General features: G+C 39.5%; 2 protein-coding genes across 11 annotated transcripts; both read right to left on the bottom strand.

The window, feature by feature from the left end:
- Positions 1–4546: 4546 nt before the first annotated feature.
- Positions 4547–8852, bottom strand: LOC137129390 (P2Y purinoceptor 13-like). 5 transcript variants are annotated; one of them, XM_067508474.1, is made up of 5 exons: positions 8634–8851; positions 8354–8466; positions 7426–7613; positions 6942–7331; positions 4547–5589 (listed from the first exon to the last, which is right to left on the bottom strand). In XM_067508474.1, the coding sequence occupies exons 3-5, from the start codon at positions 7603–7605 to the stop codon at positions 5122–5124; spliced, it is 1038 nt and encodes a 345-aa protein (XP_067364575.1). In that variant the 5' UTR covers positions 7606–7613; positions 8354–8466; positions 8634–8851; the 3' UTR covers positions 4547–5121. The 5 variants fall into 5 exon arrangements, with proteins under 5 accessions (XP_067364575.1, XP_067364578.1, XP_067364576.1 ...); XM_067508477.1 differs by lacking the exon at positions 8354–8466 and having other exon boundaries at positions 7426–7608; positions 8634–8852; XM_067508475.1 differs by lacking the exon at positions 8354–8466.
- Positions 8853–9389: 537 nt separating this feature from the next.
- Positions 9390–19327, bottom strand: LOC137129396 (P2Y purinoceptor 12-like). 6 transcript variants are annotated; one of them, XR_010914701.1, is made up of 4 exons: positions 15106–15344; positions 11476–14143; positions 11308–11382; positions 9390–11201 (listed from the first exon to the last, which is right to left on the bottom strand). XR_010914701.1 is itself a non-coding variant. In XM_067508485.1 (3 exons), exons 2-3 carry the CDS (start codon positions 11348–11350, stop codon positions 10186–10188), a joined length of 1059 nt encoding a protein of 352 aa, XP_067364586.1. In that variant the 5' UTR covers positions 11351–11382; positions 18649–18781; the 3' UTR covers positions 9390–10185. The 6 variants fall into 6 exon arrangements, 5 of the variants coding, with proteins under 5 accessions (XP_067364586.1, XP_067364587.1, XP_067364588.1 ...); XM_067508485.1 differs by lacking the exons at positions 11476–14143; positions 15106–15344 and adding an exon at positions 18649–18781; XM_067508486.1 differs by lacking the exons at positions 11476–14143; positions 15106–15344 and adding an exon at positions 18649–18781 and having other exon boundaries at positions 11308–11379.
- Positions 19328–20001: the final 674 nt, after the last annotated feature.

Raw genomic sequence — 20001 nt, 5'->3', positions numbered from 1 at the left:
ACAAGGGTCACTCTGTCACTCTGATCAGTCCATATACACAGAAAGTGTGATGCACTGTGTGCAGAGGTGCGAGACGTACACAAATCCAATACTCTGGTACATTGTGAAAGTGTTGGCCTTAAAAAGCCTTTATTACAAGTACCACATTAAATCCTTTACTCAGTTTAAAGTACTGAGCATATTGTTTACATTTCACGTGCAAAAGTAAAATGACAGTACTTCACTATAAAAACAATGTATTTCAAACAATATTGTACAAAAATAGAGGTCAATTGACACCTGGTAAAGGTGGATCATGTTCACGGCAGTGCTGTTTCTGACTGACGGAGCAGCTGTGTTGGTTGTAGTGGCTCCTGCTCCACCCATGGAGGCCGTTTATCAGGTCGGCCATTTTCTCTCCCCCTGGCAGAACAGGTCAGCATTATGTTATTACAATTTACAGTCACTGAGAGGAATTTAATGCAATACTCTGCTGTACATAATGGTTACGATATAAAAGGTTCATTTTGTAGCATGAATTGTCAATAGTGACCTACAGGAAACAGATTTTCCAAAATAAAAGCCTTTCATCATACTTTGTAACATTTAAATGCTAAAATGAGTTTGTGGTGAAGTCTACATACAGCGGAAACACGCACACAGCCACACAAACGGGAAACACACCTTCAAAATAAAAGCCTTTCATCATTCTTTTTCAAAAGTTTTGCATTTAAATACTAAAATGACTTTGTGATGAAGTCTACATACAGCAGAAACACACAAGCACACACACATAAAGGAAACACACTTTCAAATTAAAAGCCCTTTTCTCTATTTTTCAGCATTAAAATGGTAACGTTATTTATAATCATAATTTTTCTTTTTTCTTTACACTTCTAATGTCAACCTTTTAGTCCGCTTCTTCCTTTGTTTCATTCAACTTCCTATAACTTTTGTTAATTCAACTTTTTACTTATTTACTTCTTCCTTTGTTTTTTTTCTACTTCTTTTAAGTTTGTTAATTCAACTTTTCCTGGACTTTTGTTTTCTTTCTCTTCTTTTTGTATCATGTTTCTTTCCCATATGTCTGTATTTATCTCTTTTCGTCTTCTGCATCCTTTCAAAGTTTTCGCATTTGCCTCCGTGTTTGCAGCATTGAACGTGCAAATGTTTCAATGCAGCTTGACAGCTCTCCCACATAATTTCCTCGGAATTTGCCTTTTCTAGTTCTACTGTGTGTTTACTATTGAGGTCAAAGTGGGTAGTAGAGTTGTATTGGAGTGCATTAGAAGAAATGACTCAACTCAACAGCTCCTGCCAACCTCAACTCCCTCATTCAGGTCTACAATCCTTCCTGTCCACTGCACTCTGCATCACAAAAGACACCAGGCAACCTCTTCAGCTCAGTGGTTTCAGGATGGTAGAATGACCTTCTAAACTCTGCACGCTCAGCAACCTCAATCCCAATATTCAAAAAAACTGCTGAAAACAGAACCTTTCTATTCTGAACCTTCCTATTTACTTAAATAAAAAAATAAATAAATAAAAAAATCCTATCTGTTCTTTTATGCACTCGCAACTCATTAAATGGAAACATTTCTTCTCATTACACTTCGCTGTTTTTTCCTTAACTGAGATTTTTGCTTGACTTGTACATTGCTTTGGATTACATTGTCTGCCAAACACCTAAATGTAAATGTAAAAAGTAAAGATAGGTCTTGGATAACAAACTAATATGGTAAAAACAGGAGTTTTATCTTCTCCTAACGTACAAGTTTTGAAAAGAATGTGTTGAGATTTGAGCGTTGACTTACAAAATGAAACACGTTTCTCAGGCCCTGCAGGATGGAGGAGACAGATGGAAACTCTGGGTTTGTTGAAGACAAACCTGCCAGCAAGTAGGTTAAGTTCACAGAGAAGCTTACTGCGATAACTGACTCAAAGTTAAAGCGATCCCAATTCTGAAACTGAAACCCCGGAATTTTCCTCAACTTAGGGTGAACAGATTCTGAGTTTTCACTAAGCCTGCTTCTTAAAATATCTTTGCCCTATCCACTGCTACCTGTGTCAGGAGTGTTCAGCTAATCAGCAGTAAACAGTGCAGGGATAGTTGGAAAAAAAGCAGGTATTAGGAACCACTTTTTGCAGTTGTTCCAGCTCTGTAAGTTGAGTTTAGAGCAAATTTGTGTGATTACCTACAATCTACATCCCAGTTTTTACCGGGTGTTTGAGAACAGTGAGGCCTGTAAAGCTTTGTCCACTTTTTATTGAGTTTTAACAGCTGAGCACAACAGTTGAAAACACGATTAGTTAAAATAATAGCTTATGTCTAAAAATCTAATAACCTGCCTAAAAGCCATCGCTCTGGCACGTCATGACACGAGACAGTTAATAAAACTCCGCTGGCATCACTGACAAGTACATGCATTTAAGTAGTCAGGAAAGTCCTGATCTCAACCTGTGTCCTGTTCGTCTGGCTCTTTTCTGTCTTGTCTCTGTACATACTGCTAGGCGACACTCCTGGATTTATTTAATTTCCATGAATGTCATTTAGATTTTTCTCATAATTCAGTGCTGCAGGGTCATCTGTCAGAGGATTTAATCTGAGGGTGACGAACGGTCCTTCCACCAGCTGCAGTCACCTCTGCAACGGCTCCGTAGCGCATTAATTTCCTGCTTAATATCAACCTCTGTCATAGTCGACAGAGGGTGGGATAGAGGAAGATTCTATTTCATTATTGCATCAATCAGGAGCACATGCTAAAAAGGTTGTAAATCACAGTGTCACAGCTGTGAGGCTGACTCATGTTGCCCTGATGATCAGGACTGTCTCTCCTCCCTGCTCCGATTTCCTCCTGTCTCTTTGTCCTGGTTCCTAATCAGCCTCACTCAGTTCACCTTCCTCATATAAACACTATTCACCTGTTGTTGTCTGCCAGATTGTCTTTCTGTTTCTCCCAAGCAACAAGTTGCTATTTTGAACTGAGTACACTAAAATTTGATTATGTCACAAGTTATTTGCTCTGGCTGTGTTTTCTGGTTTTGCCCTCCAAGCTTTTGTGTTACCGAGTAGATTACTCTGTTTTTTGCATTCCTACCCAGGGACAGTTTCCGGACGATGCCCGTTTTTCTCCTGGCAGTAAGTGACTTTTTGTATCTCTTTGATATGAACTGAAAAACTGAGGCATTATCTGATTTTCTGTGCCCTGGGCCCATTTTAGTTGTTACTTTGTTGACTGCTGTTGTGTTCCTGGTGTTTTCCAGCCGTGTTTAGTTGTCGTTTACATGGGTTCCTGTTGGCATCTCTGCTCACTCTGGTTATAATGCAACGCAACTACACCTTCCCTTACTAAGGGGAGCAATCTGTTACCTTTAGAACCCTTCTGTTCCTCTACCGTACCTCACCATGTCTCTTGTCCTTCCTCAGATCACCCTACTGTTCCCTGGTCATATCTGCCACACACCCCAACTTTGAACCTAACCACCATCCTCGATTGTCCCACCTATTACTTTTACCTTAAAATAAACTACTATTGCCTTCCTACTCCTATGTTGTTCTGTTCCTTTCTGCGTCCTACAAATCCCGCCCTGATACACTGTGGAAACATTGAGATTAATCCTGCACAACCAGTCCTGGAAAAAGAACATCATGTTGAGAAAAATGTAATTTATTCCAGTTCTGTTTTTTTTTTTTGCTTATTCAATAAAATAATGGAAATTCTCAGAAGCACGGTTATTTTTTTAGCAAACGCTTGCAGCTTTGCTGGGCGTTGTTAGATTTGGTTTACATCAAGTGTTAACAGTGTGATCTGAGTCTGCAGTTCCTCCTAATATTTATCAAAAGTGTTACAGCTATTAATACTCACTAGCGGCCTTCCTACTCATACATTGTTCTGCTCCTGTCTGGGTCCTACAAATCCCTCCCTGATACACAGTGGAGACATTGAGATTAATCCTGCACAACCAGTCCTGGAAAAAAAAAAAACATCTTCAGATGTGTCGTGTTGAGGAAAAATTACATTTATTCCAGTTCTAAATGTTCTTATTCAATAAAATAATGGAAATTCTCACTTTTTTTTCCCGTATGGTGATTATTTTTTTAGCAAATACTTGCAGCTTTGCTGGGTGTTGGTAGATTTGGTTCACAAGAGTTAACAGGGTGATATCAGTCTGCAGTTCCTCTTTAATAAATTGCTTAATCATTTTCAAGTGCTACAGCTATTATTACTCAATAGTAGTAAACAAAAATGGAAGTAAAAATAGTCAGTGCTTACTTTAAGGAAAACAACTGCAAATACCAAACACCAGTTAACTATTTTTAATAGCTTGAGAATAGATTGAGTTATGAAACATATGATAAAGTTCTATGTAAACATTACTGCTATAGAGAAAAACACTGAATTAAGTGGTTTTTTTTTTCCTGGCTGCCATTCTTGCACAGCCATTTCAGCTCAGCTCTGCATGCACACAGTTATTTGATGTTTTTCCAAGCTTCATTACACCATATTTGTAACTCTAAGGTTACTTTCAACTCTTACATTAATAATGATAGTTGAACACTAAGCAATTTTAGTATTAAAAAATAGAAATTTTATTATTATAATTGTTATTTATATTGCACACAAGTTATAGCTATAAGCATTGTCTATTGTAGTCCATTGCTTCCTGCTCATTTTCTTATCATTCAGCCCCTGGTCTCATTTTGCTTGTGACCTAATCATTGGAGAATATGTGCTGTCAAAATGGTGACCATTAAGCCAAACGTTTGTGAAGGGAAAGTGCAGTTTGAACAAGATTAGACAGGAGGAAGTAGAAAATGATAGTAAGCACAAATATGGAAAAGCATGGAGTTACTTGGCAAACAAAAGGACAGTACTGCGGTTATTACTGCGTCAAAATAATAGTCATTGTTGGTATGAAACTTCATGACCACTGCTGCACGTGCTTGATTTTTTTTTGTATGCACAGCATTTTCCATTTCAGTTAAATGAAAAGTGTGTTATTATTATGTGTTATTATGTGTAATTTCGTTAATTTTAGACTCTTTGTCATGAAGGCAAAAAAAATGTACTCTAATATAAACAGTATTCAGACAGTGTGTCATCTTGTCTTTTTGTGTCCTGTTGTACAATGTCCAGTGTGTTACTGTGGCATCCCAGTTTTTTTGTTACTGTGGGCTATTTGTGGCATCTCCAGCTGAGTCGACGTTGCTGTGGGAGTCTCCATGGTACCGTCGGGGAGTGGCTTTCGGCAGAGCGTGGCTGTCAGTCTTCTCCTGAACACCTTACACAGAAATACGTAGATGAGAGGGTCCAGACATACATTGGTGGCCGATAGCCACAGGGTGGTTTCCTTGGCCACATAGAGCGCGTTCTGTGCCTGGCAATGACTTGCCACACTACGGGTTTGAGTCAGAGTGTAGGGAACCCGTGCAAAGTGAAAGGGGGCAAAGCAAATAAAAAAAACCCCGACCACCACAAAGACCTTTGCCTTGGTTCTGCGACTGGCTGCTTGAGACTTGCTCTTTGAGGCTTTGTAGGACTCATAAACCTTTTTGCTGATGAACGTGTAGCAAACAACCATCAAGGCCAGTGTACCCCAGAAAATCACCTGCAGGAGTACACAACCAAAACATTAAGCAAGGGAGTGAATTCTCGAAGTTTTTCTCACAGCTAATAGTCTGAAGCAGTTTAGTTTTTGTCAACATGTCAACAACTTATGTAATTAATAGTGCACTGTACTGACATTTGCTGAATTCACAGTTCAGCTACATTAAAGAATTGGTTGTAAAATAGTTTTAATTCCCTCCTTGCTGAGAGTTAAATGAGAAGATATTTGCCACCTTTGTATCTGCACAGTAAAACTACCCCTAGCTTAGCTTAGCTTAGTGTAACCACTGGACACAACCTCGGGAAACAAACTCTCTGAAGCTCACTAATAAACATGTAAAGTTGAATCTTGTTGTTTTTTTCTGATTATACAGTGGACACATCTAAATTGCATATGGCATCTCTCGAAACATGAATTAATTTTGGTTAAATGAGTGACTTTAAATTACCTGTGTGAATGATAACCTGTCTATGTGTGTCTTTCTGCATTGGCCCCTGAAATAAACTAGTGACCAGTTCAGGGTGTCCTCACCCAGCTGGGTTACGCTCCAGAGACCCTGAACAGGATAGTTGGTTATAGATACAGGCTGGATGGCGGTTTCTTCTAAGCTGACTAGTATTCTTGACCTCTATCCAGCTGGTCCTTTCAAAGCCCTATGGCCAGTTCTAGTGTTTCTTATAACAATACTTTTTTATAGCAGACAATTTCTGCTGTAAAATACAGTGTACCACAGGGATCCGCCCTTTATTTTTTCTCTCTATCTTGCCCTTGTTGGAAACATAATTAGTAGTAATGTAATTACGTTCCATTATTATGCTGACTATACTCAGCTTGTTTTCAAATTATTAAATAAAGACAAAGATATCACAAATCTACTGTGTACAAGATTATGCAACAGTGTAAAATCTAATAGCTGCCAGTTAACTTGACTTGACGTATATGCCGACAATATGCTCTTTTTGCTAATTTTCATCAAGACAGAGTTCATTCCAGGGTAAAAAAAAAAACCTTTTTCTGACAAATTAAATCTCTTTTTTGTTGTTTTTTTATTCTGACTGTTAAAATATTGTTTATATAATATAAAGTTGTGTTGTTAATGCTCCCAAAAACAGATGTGGTCCAGCACAATATTCCCTCTTTGAATGGAGGTGCAGGCTGATTCTGTTACCTGTGGATTCAGCCTACTAGCTCGTTCCCCTGTTTTCAGGCCGTATGCTAAGCTAAGGTGAATAACTTCATATTTAATTGTTAGACATGAGAGTGGTATTGATCTTCTCACCCAACTTTCTGCAACAAAGAATATTTTTTACTTCTTAACAGCAAAATGTTTATTCTTTAAACTCCATAACTACCTGACAGAAGTAGTTGAATCCTTCATGCCACTGCAGGCCTGCTTTGCTCTTCATACTTGTGCACTTTAGTTTGCCTCCAGTGAGCCTTGGTGGCTGGTCACTCAGAATAACATTGGGTAGAGCCAAAGATAACATTAGCACCCAGATAGCTGCACTTATGATCTGACCGACACGAACACGCTGCAGCACACACCTCCCAAAGGGTCTGACTATCTTCAGGTAGCGATCCAGGCTGATGAGGCCCAGGAGGAGGATGCTGATGTACATGGTTGTGTAGAAGAGAACAGCGGAGTATCTGCAGTGGAAGGCGCGTAGTTGCCAGGAACCTACACCTGCATCACTTAATACCCTCAGAGGGATGGTCAGGGTCATCAGCAAGTCAGCCACCACCTGTGGTTAGAAAATCATTTTTTTTTCTTTTGTTCAGTTTCTTTTGCTTTCTTTTTGTACAAAGGCAAAGTTGGTTGTTGTACAAATGTCTTACCACATTTTTCAGAAAAACCACAAATGTTGAAGTGCTGGGGATGCTGAAGAAGATCCATGCAGCCAGGGAATTCAGAATCAGGGCAAGTACAAAGAGGATACTGTATAGACAGGGGAAAACTACAGCTGTTACGCTGGTATCCCGAAGACACTTGGTTGTGTTGGACAAGGTGGTATTCATCTTCTGATCTTTGTGGGAGGAATGAGAGAAAGACGGGGAAGTGATGAGACATGCATTATTTAAGCTGTACATATAAGGAAGTTAGTAAAGGTGAACACTACAATATGCCATTTCACGACCTTTGCACATTTTTAAAAAAAACGTCTCCTATTATCATTTTCTAGATCTCCCAGACATTCCCTAAAAAGAACAGTAGCCGGACCGCGACCGGGTTTTCCTGTTGATTATGGGTTATTTGTTTATTGATTGTTTTGTTCTGGTGTTAATCTATTCGGTCCAAAGACTCAGGTCTGTCTCGGTCTTTCAGACAAGTAAAAGCCACTTTCGCTAAATACAGTGTAATCACTACATTTAGACACGAGTCCCACTGGGTAGGACTCCCTGTTCTAACAGTCCTTCATGGTTGTGTGTCGGCTACTTTATCTCAGCAGTCAGAATGCAGACATAGGCTTAACAAACTGTACAATGATGGAGGAATCAGTCACCGAGCTGTTGTACTGCGTCCTGTTTGACAGAAGGACATCTGTCCACTGTGCTGCCTTCACATTGAAAACCTTAACAGCTTAGAATAACACAGAGGCCAGGTGCAGGTGCTATGGCAACCAAGATATAGAAGCCTGTCTATTATTTGTTTTACTACGCGTGCTACAATTAGTTATGTCCTACAATTTGTAGGCGATACAAACTGGATCTCTGTGTCCAGTGAAAACTGTAACTAATCTAGGAGCAGCCAACAACTGAGTCTTACCTTGTTTCTGTGTCCTTATCTTCTGTGACAGTAGAGCTTGTACCGACTGAAGCAATCCAAAAACTACAGTTTGTCAAAAGGGGGGAAGAAGTTCCTTTTTCGACTTCCTTTTTCTTACCCACAGGAAAGAAATTGAACAAATAAAAACCCCAACTGAAGGCTTACTTTCCTTATTATTTCTGACCTAAGGAGGTTTCAGTCTCTCCGCCTCTCTCAGTGTTTTCTCTCTCTCTTTAAGTGTGTGTGTTTGTGTGTGTGTGTGTGCGTATGATGCTCTTACAATGGGTGGTCTCTGGAGCTACTGTGTGGCTGTCTTGTCACAATCCCAATGAATTTGCCAGTCTTCCTCCCGGTGAAAGACCCTTCCTTCCTTGCTTCCTGCTTCAATTGTCTGCCGAGAGGCTTGTTCTGCTCCGTGCCAGCCCGTTTGCCTCCGCTAGTTTGCGTCAGTCCTGGTGGCTGTTGACGGATGAACTCCAAAGCCATAGACTGATTTCTAGACACACATTTAGAAGCCTCTTGTACCCTACTGCCCCTCCCACCACCCTGCAGCTTTGTACCTGACCTCTGTTATTTGTCATTTTGAAACTTACCAGAAGTGACAAAAGGATATAATATACAGCTGTGGGAATATATTGGGCAGGAATGTGCCATATATTGCAATACTCACTTCTCACAAATGTTTGCATCACTTCTTTAACACATAAAGCAGCTGTGCATAGACAGAAGTTAGTAGCAGACTACATTTGTGTTTGTGATAAAATAAGATGTGAAATCCTACATACAAACACTCACTTTTTCTTATATCTGATTAGGTTTGGCCTTTCTAGAATTTTATTGCCCTCTGCTTCCTTGATTAAAAATAGTGCTTTCTGAGAACAACACGACACGATTTCCTGTGTGATTTTATCTTGGATCTAGGCCAGAAATTCTAATAAATGATAAAACTGGCGGGCCATGTATGTTTACTATGAAATGATGGGTGCTGTAAATGACACAGAAGAAGTTTCTGCGAAAAAACATAGCAATAACTGGGTAATCACAACCACCAATTTTTAATTTTGGATACAACACATGTAACACAAGATTAACCCAACAAAACCACATCTACCAGCGGTTGAGCTGATAACTTCAATTTGCCCAGATAAAAATACACAAGCAGTTCATTCTAAAAGTAAAACACAGTATAAAAGTGCACAGAAATCATGTAGTTACTACAGTTAGTAGAATTACAGCAAGCTTTCTTTATTTTACAGTTTTACAATTCACTCACAGAGAAAATACATCGATAATATAAAATGTGTCAACAATGAAAGCGACTTGGTTCTTTCTTGCACACGTCCCCTGTTCTTTGCAGTAAACAGTCCATGTGAAGCGTAGATTAGTAGGCCACAAAATGATCTGCAGATAAACGTAGTTCACATCCACAGCACTTCATGAAAGATGTGACCTATTTTACTGTCGCCACAAACAAGACAACACTTCAGTGTGGGATGTAAATTTAACTGTAGTTACTTAACTTGGTTTGCATGAGATCTTCATTTACGATCACTCTCCTACAGCTAGATTTGCCTTTCGATTTTGAGCCTTCAGGGCTGCAGTGAAATTGTGTTTTGCTTACAAAGAAACAGGATACAGTAATAATATCTGCACTGTTTCTCCAATCCATCCTATTTAGAACATAGCTATTAAGAGCCACACTGACAAGATGCAAAACAGCTCAGCGCACCTACAAGAACTAAGCACCTACCGAACAAGTAAATGCAGCAAATAGCAAAATAAATGGAAAAAAAAAATTCAGTCTATAAAACCTACATCTGGTTTCCTTGACCTCAGAGCCTACTCTTTGGTGAAGTTGCCTTCGCTTTGCCTGCCGCAGCTGCTTTAAATGAAATCAAAAGGTTTTCCATCATAGACACCAGCTTCTCCTTGAACTCTCGGCACAGAAAGACATAGAGAAGTGGGTCCATGCAGGTGTTTGTGGTGGCAATCCAGAGGGTGAATTCCTTGGCAAACTTGCCCTTTAAATAGGAGCAATCGGTTTTGGAAGAATAGCTGATCTGTTGAAACGTGTAGGGGATTCGGACAATGTGGTACGGCGCAAAGGACGCAAAAAACACAATGACAACCAGAAAAACACGTAGTTTGATCTTCCGCTTTCCCTGGTTGTTATTGCTGCCAGATTTTCGGAAGGACTGGAAAACTTTGTTTGCGATGCAAATGTAGCAAACCACAATGAGCACACTGATGAGCCAGAATAGAACATTCAGGTAAATGACAATTATTCGATGGAGCTCAAGTCCAGCGGGTCCTTTCAGCTTCATGCAAGAGCTGATCGCTGTCGTATTGGGCACTGCTTTGTTAGTTAAAATGATATTTGGTAAAGCTGTGCCACCAAGCAGTATTAACCAAATTGATCCTGATGTCAGTTTGCTAAAGGTCAGATTCTGACCCACCAGCTTGTTCTTTGGTGTCACAATCTTGAAGAAACGGTCCAGACTGATAAAACCCAACAAAGTGATAGACGTGTACTGTGTGCTGTAGAAGATAGTGCTGAAATAACGACACGACAGCACAAATAATACGCTCGACACGTCATGCATGTCACTCACAACTTCGATCGGGTGGATCAAGGTTAAAATTAAATCAGCAGCTACTAGATGTTTCAGATATACCACAAAGGATGAGGTGGACTTGAGGTGCAGGGACACCCAGGCTGCCATACCGTTTAGCAACAGAGCTACGGGGAACATCAAAAAGGAGAGAACTGAGATGATGTTTTGGTTGTAAGTGAAACTTTCACACTGGGACGTGTTTTGGGATGTCTGATTTGACGGCAACACAGCACCTGGGAAAAACAAACACATTTTAGAACCAATGGTTCAACCACAGTCGGTAATAGGAAGCATTCTCCATGTTGTCCCACTAAGTATGCACAAATATTATCTACTCACTCTGCTGATTGCTATCAAAGGGAGGATCCATCCATTCATCCATTGCGTGTCGCTTGTCAGGGTCCAGGTTGTCTGCTAAAGCAAAGCAAAGGCAGTTTAGTTTCCCAGTTCTCTAAATTTGGAATCTAACACACCTGTAAATGAATTTAAAAACGAGTTTAGACTTACTAATGGGACTTTATAGTAATCTTTCAAGGTGGATGAAGAGGTAACTCATTCGACAGAGGATGAGGTTAAACGATACGATCAGTGCCGTGACTAACTCTAAGAACTTACAGGCGATGATATCACTCACTCTTCTCAAACTCTTCTCAAAAATGGACCTGTGTGGCAACAATACTGATATTTTAGATGCCAAAGAAACACTGTTGATTTCCCTAGCAAACAAATCAACATTTCAACTGTGACTGGGAATCAATCAGGACGTATGCAAAAATAGGAAAAAACTTATTGGTCTTTAGCAAATAGGAAAACAAGCGTCAGACATGCAGTGTTGCTCAGGTGAAGCCTTCCAGTCATGGTGGTTCCTTTGGCCTACACATGCACATCACACATGCATAATTCCGTCTTACCTTTAAGATGGAGCTGGTCAAAGTAAGTTGCTTACAGACCCGTCCACCTCAGCTCTGCATTTTGATGCTACAGTCATCACCCTCTGAGTTATTAGCATAGCAAATGTTCCTAATAAATGTGAGCACTTAGCAGTAAGCATCATTTGGAAGCCTAAATAAACAGAGCTTTCCCCTCCCGCTTTCTCACCGGCTTTGGTTTTGTGCGTTGTGTTTGTTAGTTGTTGTCTCTTTGTTGTGTGGGTAACATTTACACCAGTTATGGTAATAAATTAAGAAGGAGTTGATTGTGCAACAGCAACTGCAGTGATGTGGTCTAAGTCAAGTCTCGCAAACCACACCGGAGCTTCTTGTCCACTCAAACAAAGGAAGTTCAGCAGCTGTCAAGCATATTTATTCTGCTGTTGATGTTTCGGTTCCATTTCTGGAAAATGATGTAATTAAATATGTTTAGTAGATGGTAATAATGGTTGTAATGACAGTTGCACTGTAATTGTGGTGAGCAGATAAGGAGGGACATCGTTGTTTGATTGTAACTTCTAACTTTATTGTTCGACAGAGAGGAGGACATTGTTTCATTTACAGATCATTACCGAGATAGTAATTAAAGATAATGAAATTATATAATAAGACTATGAAAAAATACCTTTTTTGTTGTTGTTGGCAAATCCGTGTTTGCAGGGAAGTTATTAAATTTATAATCATGACAAATGGCATAGCCCTCAAATACTCCCATAATATTATTGATTCCCCCGGATAAACCAATGGGACAAAAGACACATTATTGCTGAGACAGTTGGCCTTGAGGTAACCCCACACAAAAACAAGACAGGGTGACTTCATACTTAGTTTTATTGACTTACGTGTCACAATGACCAGCGCCGCATGCTGAGCTATGGAAACTTAAAATTGCGTACATACAGTAATGTGCACTGTGCATCCATAGACAAGAAATTGGTTTAAGACATGTCTGCATTGGTTTGTCGTTGGATTTACATGTTGAAATCTTTAAATTAAAACGTTTGCATAACACCATTTCTGCAAAGCAGTTAAGTGACATATCCTTATATATTTTAGTCTTTTGACTTTGGTGTCAATAGCCAATCCTCATTTAGCCATGAGAGGGCAGCACAACCTAAAGTAGAAACATGGAAAGACTGAAAGACCACTGAGTCTGTCTATCAGTCCCTATCATCATAAAATGAATCAATCTCCTAATGTCTGCCCTACAACATCACATAAGTAATAACTTCTTATAGGATTATTTTTCTACTTTGAATCATCCTCATTTTCACCTGAATATAACCTAACACAGATCCTTCTATTTACCATCATGTGAATGAGTTTTTCTCTGTACTCCCTACACAGGTAGATATAGAGAAAAGGGTCGAGGCAGGCATTGATGGTGGAGACCCACAGTGCCAAGTTATAGATTATCATCAACCACATTTGAGTGCAGACATTAATATCAAAGATTTCATTGAGTGCAAAAGGAATGCGCATCATGTGAAGAGGCACAAAACACACTGAAAACACAAGAAGGATCAGGAAGACTCGCAGTTTGGTTTTCTTCTTTCCTTGGCTGTTATTGCTCCCAGACTTTCTGAAGGACTGCAGGACTTTCAGGGTGATGCAGATGTAGCAAAACAAAATCAGTGTGGTGACAAACCAGAAAAGAATCTCCATGAATAGAACCACATACTTATGAAGACTCACACCAGCTGGGCTTTTCAGAGCCATGCAGAAATCCCCTGTTACATTATCAGGATACTGGTCAGTCAGAACGATGGTGGGTAAAGCTGTGCCTCCAAATAACACCACCCAAACCAAGGCGGACATCACAGCACTGAATGTCACGTTTTGGCCCAGCAACTTTCCACCTGGTCGAACAACCTTGAAGAATCGGTCCAGGCTGATGAGGCCCATCAGTGCAATGCTTGTGTACAAACAGCAGAAGAAAATGACACTAGAGTAGCGGCAGCCAAATGCCCTCAGTGCTCCGGCTGCTCCAGGGAGCATGCTGGCTGCCATGGGTGGGAATGTCAGAGTCATGAGCAGGTCGGAAACCACCAGGTTTTTAAGGTACACGATGAATGTAGAGGTGGAGCGGAGATGCACGGACACCCATGCAGCCACCCCATTGAGAAGTAAAGCAATTGGAAAGGAGAAGAAGAAGAGGTAGGAGATGGCCACATTAATGGACTCAAGGTGCAGATGAGCACAGTCAGAGGAGAGGTTTGATGTGTTGCTGGACAGCATCATAAAGTCTGGAAAAACAAATGCGGACATTAAAGAAACACATTAATCATCCGGCTCGAGGTTGTAGGCCTTGTAAGCCAGAACTATACACAGATCCTTTCATTCACATTTCTCAACACATCTGAAAGTGAAATATTGAACCACTCCCACAGCAAATGATTAGCCACAATTTCATTGAATTTCTGGAGTGATGTGAAAAAGTAACACGGAGTTTCAGGCTGAGGTGTCGAGTCTGAGTTTCCCTAGATCAGCGCAGTACTTAGAAAATGGAGAACTAATGCTCTAGATCAGCACTTTCCCAAACTGCATGGCAGAATGGGATTTGCATGTGTCATTAATTTCATAGACATATGATTTGGTTTTGTATGCTCAGGCAGAGCATTTGAATGCACCCTGAAAGCTGAAGTCGATACTTTACACTTCAGACATCATAAAATTATTCGTTTTCACCTCACTGGATACTAAAGTCAACATATATACAATCTACCAGGAACTTCTTCACAATATTCAGCTTTTGCTCTTTCTCTTGCTTTGGTGTCTGATAGTTATCTTTTAATTCTACTTGTTTATTTTCTAACAGACTTGGACTTAATTCATGTAATGATTAAGTGTTTCACCTGGAGTCGCTGCAGTGTTAGAAGATCAAATGCCCCAGAAATGTTATACATTTGTGCAGTTAAACTGACAGACAATGGGACAGTAATAACCAGCTGGTGTCAACACTGGACAAAAGGAGAAGCGGTTTTGCGTTTGATGAGAAAGACAAAATGTGTAATTACAGTAGGGGTTCATACGTCAAATTTTAGCACAGTTGCATTTCATAAAATGTATCTTAGTTTCATGTTTACTATGAAGTTTATTATCTCATTCTCTTAACAAACTAATGTTAACTTGATTCCCTCAGTGACTTCTTACTCTAATCTGTAGAACTTTTTCTTTTTTAAGTAAAAAAAAATCAGAGGCCACTCACCGAGAACGGTTATCTCCTAGCTCCACACTGAGCAGTCTTTGTGATGAACGCCTTCGCAAAATAAATTACAAATGTACATCGGCCTCTTCAAACAGAGTAATGCAAATCCAAGAACAGTGAGCTGCTGTGGGTGGAAAAAGGATTCAAATAACATAATTTGTGGTAAGCCATGTGTTTTCAGGCTACAGCGAAGTGATTTCAGTCTTTGAACAACAAATAAAGGTGGCTCGATAAGTAAGTACTTTCCCCCCCCCCCCTCTTTTTTCTCCAAACGTAATCCCCATCAAGACTGTAAATGAAGGTTTCATTTGATAAAAACAGGCTGATTGATGTGGTTAAACCCTGTTCTTACTTCATAATGAATTCATATTTCTGTAAAACTGGCCAGTCCAAGGAGTTTGGTTAAGTGCTTGTTTCAGAAATGATCATGAACAACCCATGAAGCTACTTCAAAAGCTCAGGTTACATAGATTCTGTCTTCAACAAATCTCAGTCAGCTAGCATTTATTTCTGAATGTCACATACATATGTAACTTTAGATTTTTAACCTAATAGCTATTTTTCTACTGTCAGAACTTGTAAATACGAGCTGTTCTGGTATTAAACTTTTACCTTTAAATGATAAGTTGCGTGAATGAAATTCCATGAGTCCAATCAAATGTTTGGATTAAGAAACAAAACTAGCATATTAGTAGACTGACTTAAAATCTTTCCATTTTTTGCTCTGTTAAAAACATTTCTGTGTGTTTAAGGTAAATGTTAAATGTTTAATTTCACGTTACAACTGACAACGTTCACCATGAAAAAGGTAAATGGTTCACAGGTAACAGTTTGGGTTATTAATAGCTGGATGCATCTGACAGAGACTCTTGATTGTTAAAACCCGTTTTCCACAGTGTTTCCACTTGGAAATTAACCAGGAGAAATTGGAATAGTTAGGATACGGTCGCGTTTGAATTCATTTGCCCTTTTCCTTTTCATCTGTGTACTCAGATTCATATGTGTGTGATTCATCATATGTGAAATGTTCTTTAATCAAACAAGAAAAACAAAAAAAAATGAGGAGAACTATCTCCCATCACTTGTTTCTTTCACAATAATATAGATACTGTAGAAACAAAGAAAATCCATGATGGCACTAACAATTCTAAACTGTCTGGATGACAACCAAACACTGGAGGAGACTGGGAGCGGGTTTTATCAAATTATGTGCGTCCCAGAAGCTCAGAAATACTCCAGCTGTTCAAGAACAAATATGCTCCAACTTAACGCCATTCATCATTTCTGAAGGAGGCCGGTCGCAACAACTAAAGCAGCCACAATTTTTTTTTTCCTTCTCTAGAGACAATAGGGCAGAAAGAAAGAGTGTATTTTTCTTTAAAATGCAACTTTGGTAGATTATAATTCACTTTTGGCTTATAGACTGCTGACATTTATGTGAATCTCAGGTGAACATTAAAGTGCATTCTTTCCATGGAATGGAATAAACAGCCCTCAGCAGTCTTTTAAGACCATCGTAAAAATCCTCAACTTTGAGTTTTTGAAATGTGAATAGAAAGTTAAATCGGATGATTTTGAGTGAAGACTATGAACATTAGCTTCTGTATCCAGTTAGGTTTTAAGGTAATACACGTTCACCTTTTGTAAAAAAAAAAATAATAATAATATTAATAATAATAGCAACAGGTTTCCTCAGACTTTCTGTTTTGTGCACTTTCTAATTTCAGCTTTATGGACTTAATAAGGATAATTGTTAGCAGCTCAACTGAACAACTATCACAATAAGACTATAATACTGAAATTATGACCTAACCTGTGTTATAGTGATAATATTCTGAATAATGAGTCGATGTTAACACAAACAGATTAACTTTGATGTATAAAACCCACAAAATAATGGATAATTAGTCTTTAACTTTATTACACAGGTACCGTTTTTATTATATGTTTTTCATGTAGAAAGTTTACACTGCACCTTTTTCTTTTAAGATGAGAAACTTGATAAAATAGAGAACAGAAAGAAAAACAATGCGTGATACTGACTATTTTGCACTTCCCCTATTGGAAATACATTGTTTTCCAAACAACACACAGGAACTGATTACTGTTAGTTATCAGGTTTTTTTTTTTTAATCTGTGATTATCGTGAGCATAAACAGTGGCTGTGAGGTTTCCTTCCAGCCTTACATATTGATTACCACAGATGTTGCCTACTGTCCATGTGCGTTCTGTAAAATGTATTGACAAAGAGGAATTTGACCCAGATTTCACTGTCAGGGTGTTATAAAAAAAAACTATCCTGGTGACAGAATGTGCACATTTCAAAAGAAGGTTACAAAAGTCTTTATCATGTCTGGTGGTTTTGTGCACTTAAACAGAGGAGCCTCTCAGTTGCCTGTATCTGAATCTGACCCTTGGCCTGTGAGCCAGCTACATGTACCAAGAGGCAGCCGCAGGGTCTTGAACAGAGTGGTCCTGAAGGCCTTACACAGGAAGAAGTAAATGAGAGGGTCCAGGAGAGAGTTTATGGATGTGAGGAAGAGTGTGCTCTCCTTCAGCTGGAAAAAGAAGAGCTTGAGTTTACAGTCGAACATCACCGTTCGGGTCTGGCTCATGGTGTACGGCACCCGGGCGAAGTGAAACGGCACAAAGCACACAAAGAACACTGCCAGAACCAGGAAGACATTTGCACTCATTTTTCTTTTGGCCTGGCTGGACTTTTGAGTTGTTGCTCTGCTTGGACCTTGACATATCGTCCCTGCAACGGGACTCTGGGACTTACTGCGGGAGTAGGATCGGTACAGCTCTTTGGTGATTAGTGTGTAACACACTATCACAGTCACCAGGTTGACCCAGAAAATAACTTGACACACGTGATTTACCACCTCGTGCCAGTGCAGCCCAGCCATTGTCTTCAGGTCACTGCACTTGAAGTATTTCGAAGTCGGCGTTTTACTTGTCAAGATTACATTGGGCAGACAGAGAATGAGCAGGAAGGTCCATATGGCCCCTGAAAGGAGCTTCCGACGAAACAGTCGGGCTGTGTTAGTACCCCTAAAGGGCATGAGGGTCTTTCGACAGCGATCGATGCTGATGAGGCCAAAGAAGAGGATGCTGATGTACATGGTGAGGTAGAAAAGCACCGAGGAAACTCGACAAACAAATATACGCAGTCCAATGGATGCCATGTTGGAGTCTGACAACACCTGCAGAAACGCATCATTTAAGTGTTACACATATATTTCAAGTCCACACCATATCATCACTTTGTAAGTTCGATCTTTGCAAGGATTTATGCAATGTAACAATCAGTAATGGTTGTTCTATCAATTATGAAAGCTTTGTGGCCTAGGTGGAACCCAACATTTGTGTTGCCAATTTATTCACACTTATAACTGCAGACATTTGCAGACATTTATTAGAAGAAACTAGTAATTAGTGAGAAAATGTGTGTACAAACAAAATGTTTATAAACACTATAAATACTATATAAATATATATATATAATGTACTTGCGTGTAAGTAGTAACAGTGTAAGCAAACCTTGAAAGGGAACGTGAAGGTCATGATCACATCTGCAACCACAACATTCTTCAGGTATATGATAAAGTGAGACTTTGAGGGGATGCGAAAAAACACCCACACGGCCACTGCGTTGAGTAAGAGCCCCACCAGGAAGAGAAGGGAGTAGAGAACGGGAAAAACCAGCGTCTTCAAGACATTGTCCCGGGAACAAGTGCCGTTGGTGCGATTACCAGGGAACTGCAGGAAAGTTGTGTTTCCCTCCATTTGCTTTAGTCTGAGGGGAAATCAAATCAAAAAGCTTGTTCTTAGCGTGCAATGTGTTCTATATTTCGTTCAATTCCAACAATAAAAAAAAAAAAGCTGAACATTTTTTTTCATTTTGAATTAATCATTTTGAAATGTATAAATCAAAATTTGTTATAATTTAAAATTCATGTTCACTCTACTTGGACACAGCTCGTTGTACACACACATGAAAAAAACATTACATTCGTAAAAGTAGTTCACTTTAATCAGAGGTTTTGTGACCAACCTGTTAATTTTGCTGCTACGCGTCCGACTGTTCCGTTGCTCCCTCTTCTGTATCGGATTCAAAAGTGTTCTGATACTAACAGTCTGTCCGTGCATGTGTGCTGTTTGTTGATACAGACGTAACAGGAAGACTTCCTTTCTGCCTTCTCCTTTCTATTTCCTGTTATGTAAGAAGGCTACACGTTGCATCTCTAAATACCTTTTAACAGACACAGAGATTGCAGATTCATTCAGCAAGTGGGCCCAGATCAGCAAGCTAAACCCAACGCCTTCAGAAAGGTGCAATAAAAGACACGTCGCTACAGTATTAATCAAATCCAACATTTAAAAATGATGGTCACTGACCTCTGTGTCGCTGCACACATAACTCTGACACTGACCAGTTGTTGGGTTGAAGTGTTAAACTGTTTATTGTGTCACTCTTTATTGTTGATCCATGCTGAGATACTGTTCTTCCTTTAATTTCTTTCATATTGTGCAACCATTATTGTGTAAGTTGCTCTATCTCTGTCATTTTATGCAATTTCTTGTATGATTTGCTGTGTGTATAAAGCAAGCTGCTTCATATAAAGCACTATTTCTTTCATCAGTGCAAGAAAGTAATAAGCAGACAGGGTGATTCAGGTTTAAATGGTCATGTCACGACTCATTCGAGACACCCTCCTCTTTGCTTTCTCTGCCAGCGTATTCTTCTGTGTGGGTCATCAGCGATCTATCCAAGCGTGCGCTGAGTAAATATGAAGACTGAACAACACATGTAAAGCATTCGTCACTTTGACACACTGGGTCAGCTATAACTATGGATAATAGATCCCAAAATGTGCAATTGCAGAGGTGGGA

The sequence above is a fragment of the Channa argus genome, chromosome 6, assembly GCF_033026475.1.
Source record: "Channa argus isolate prfri chromosome 6, Channa argus male v1.0, whole genome shotgun sequence".
NCBI classification, from domain to species: Eukaryota; Metazoa; Chordata; class Actinopteri; order Anabantiformes; family Channidae; genus Channa; species Channa argus.
This window is presented reverse-complemented; position numbering and strand designations above follow the sequence as displayed.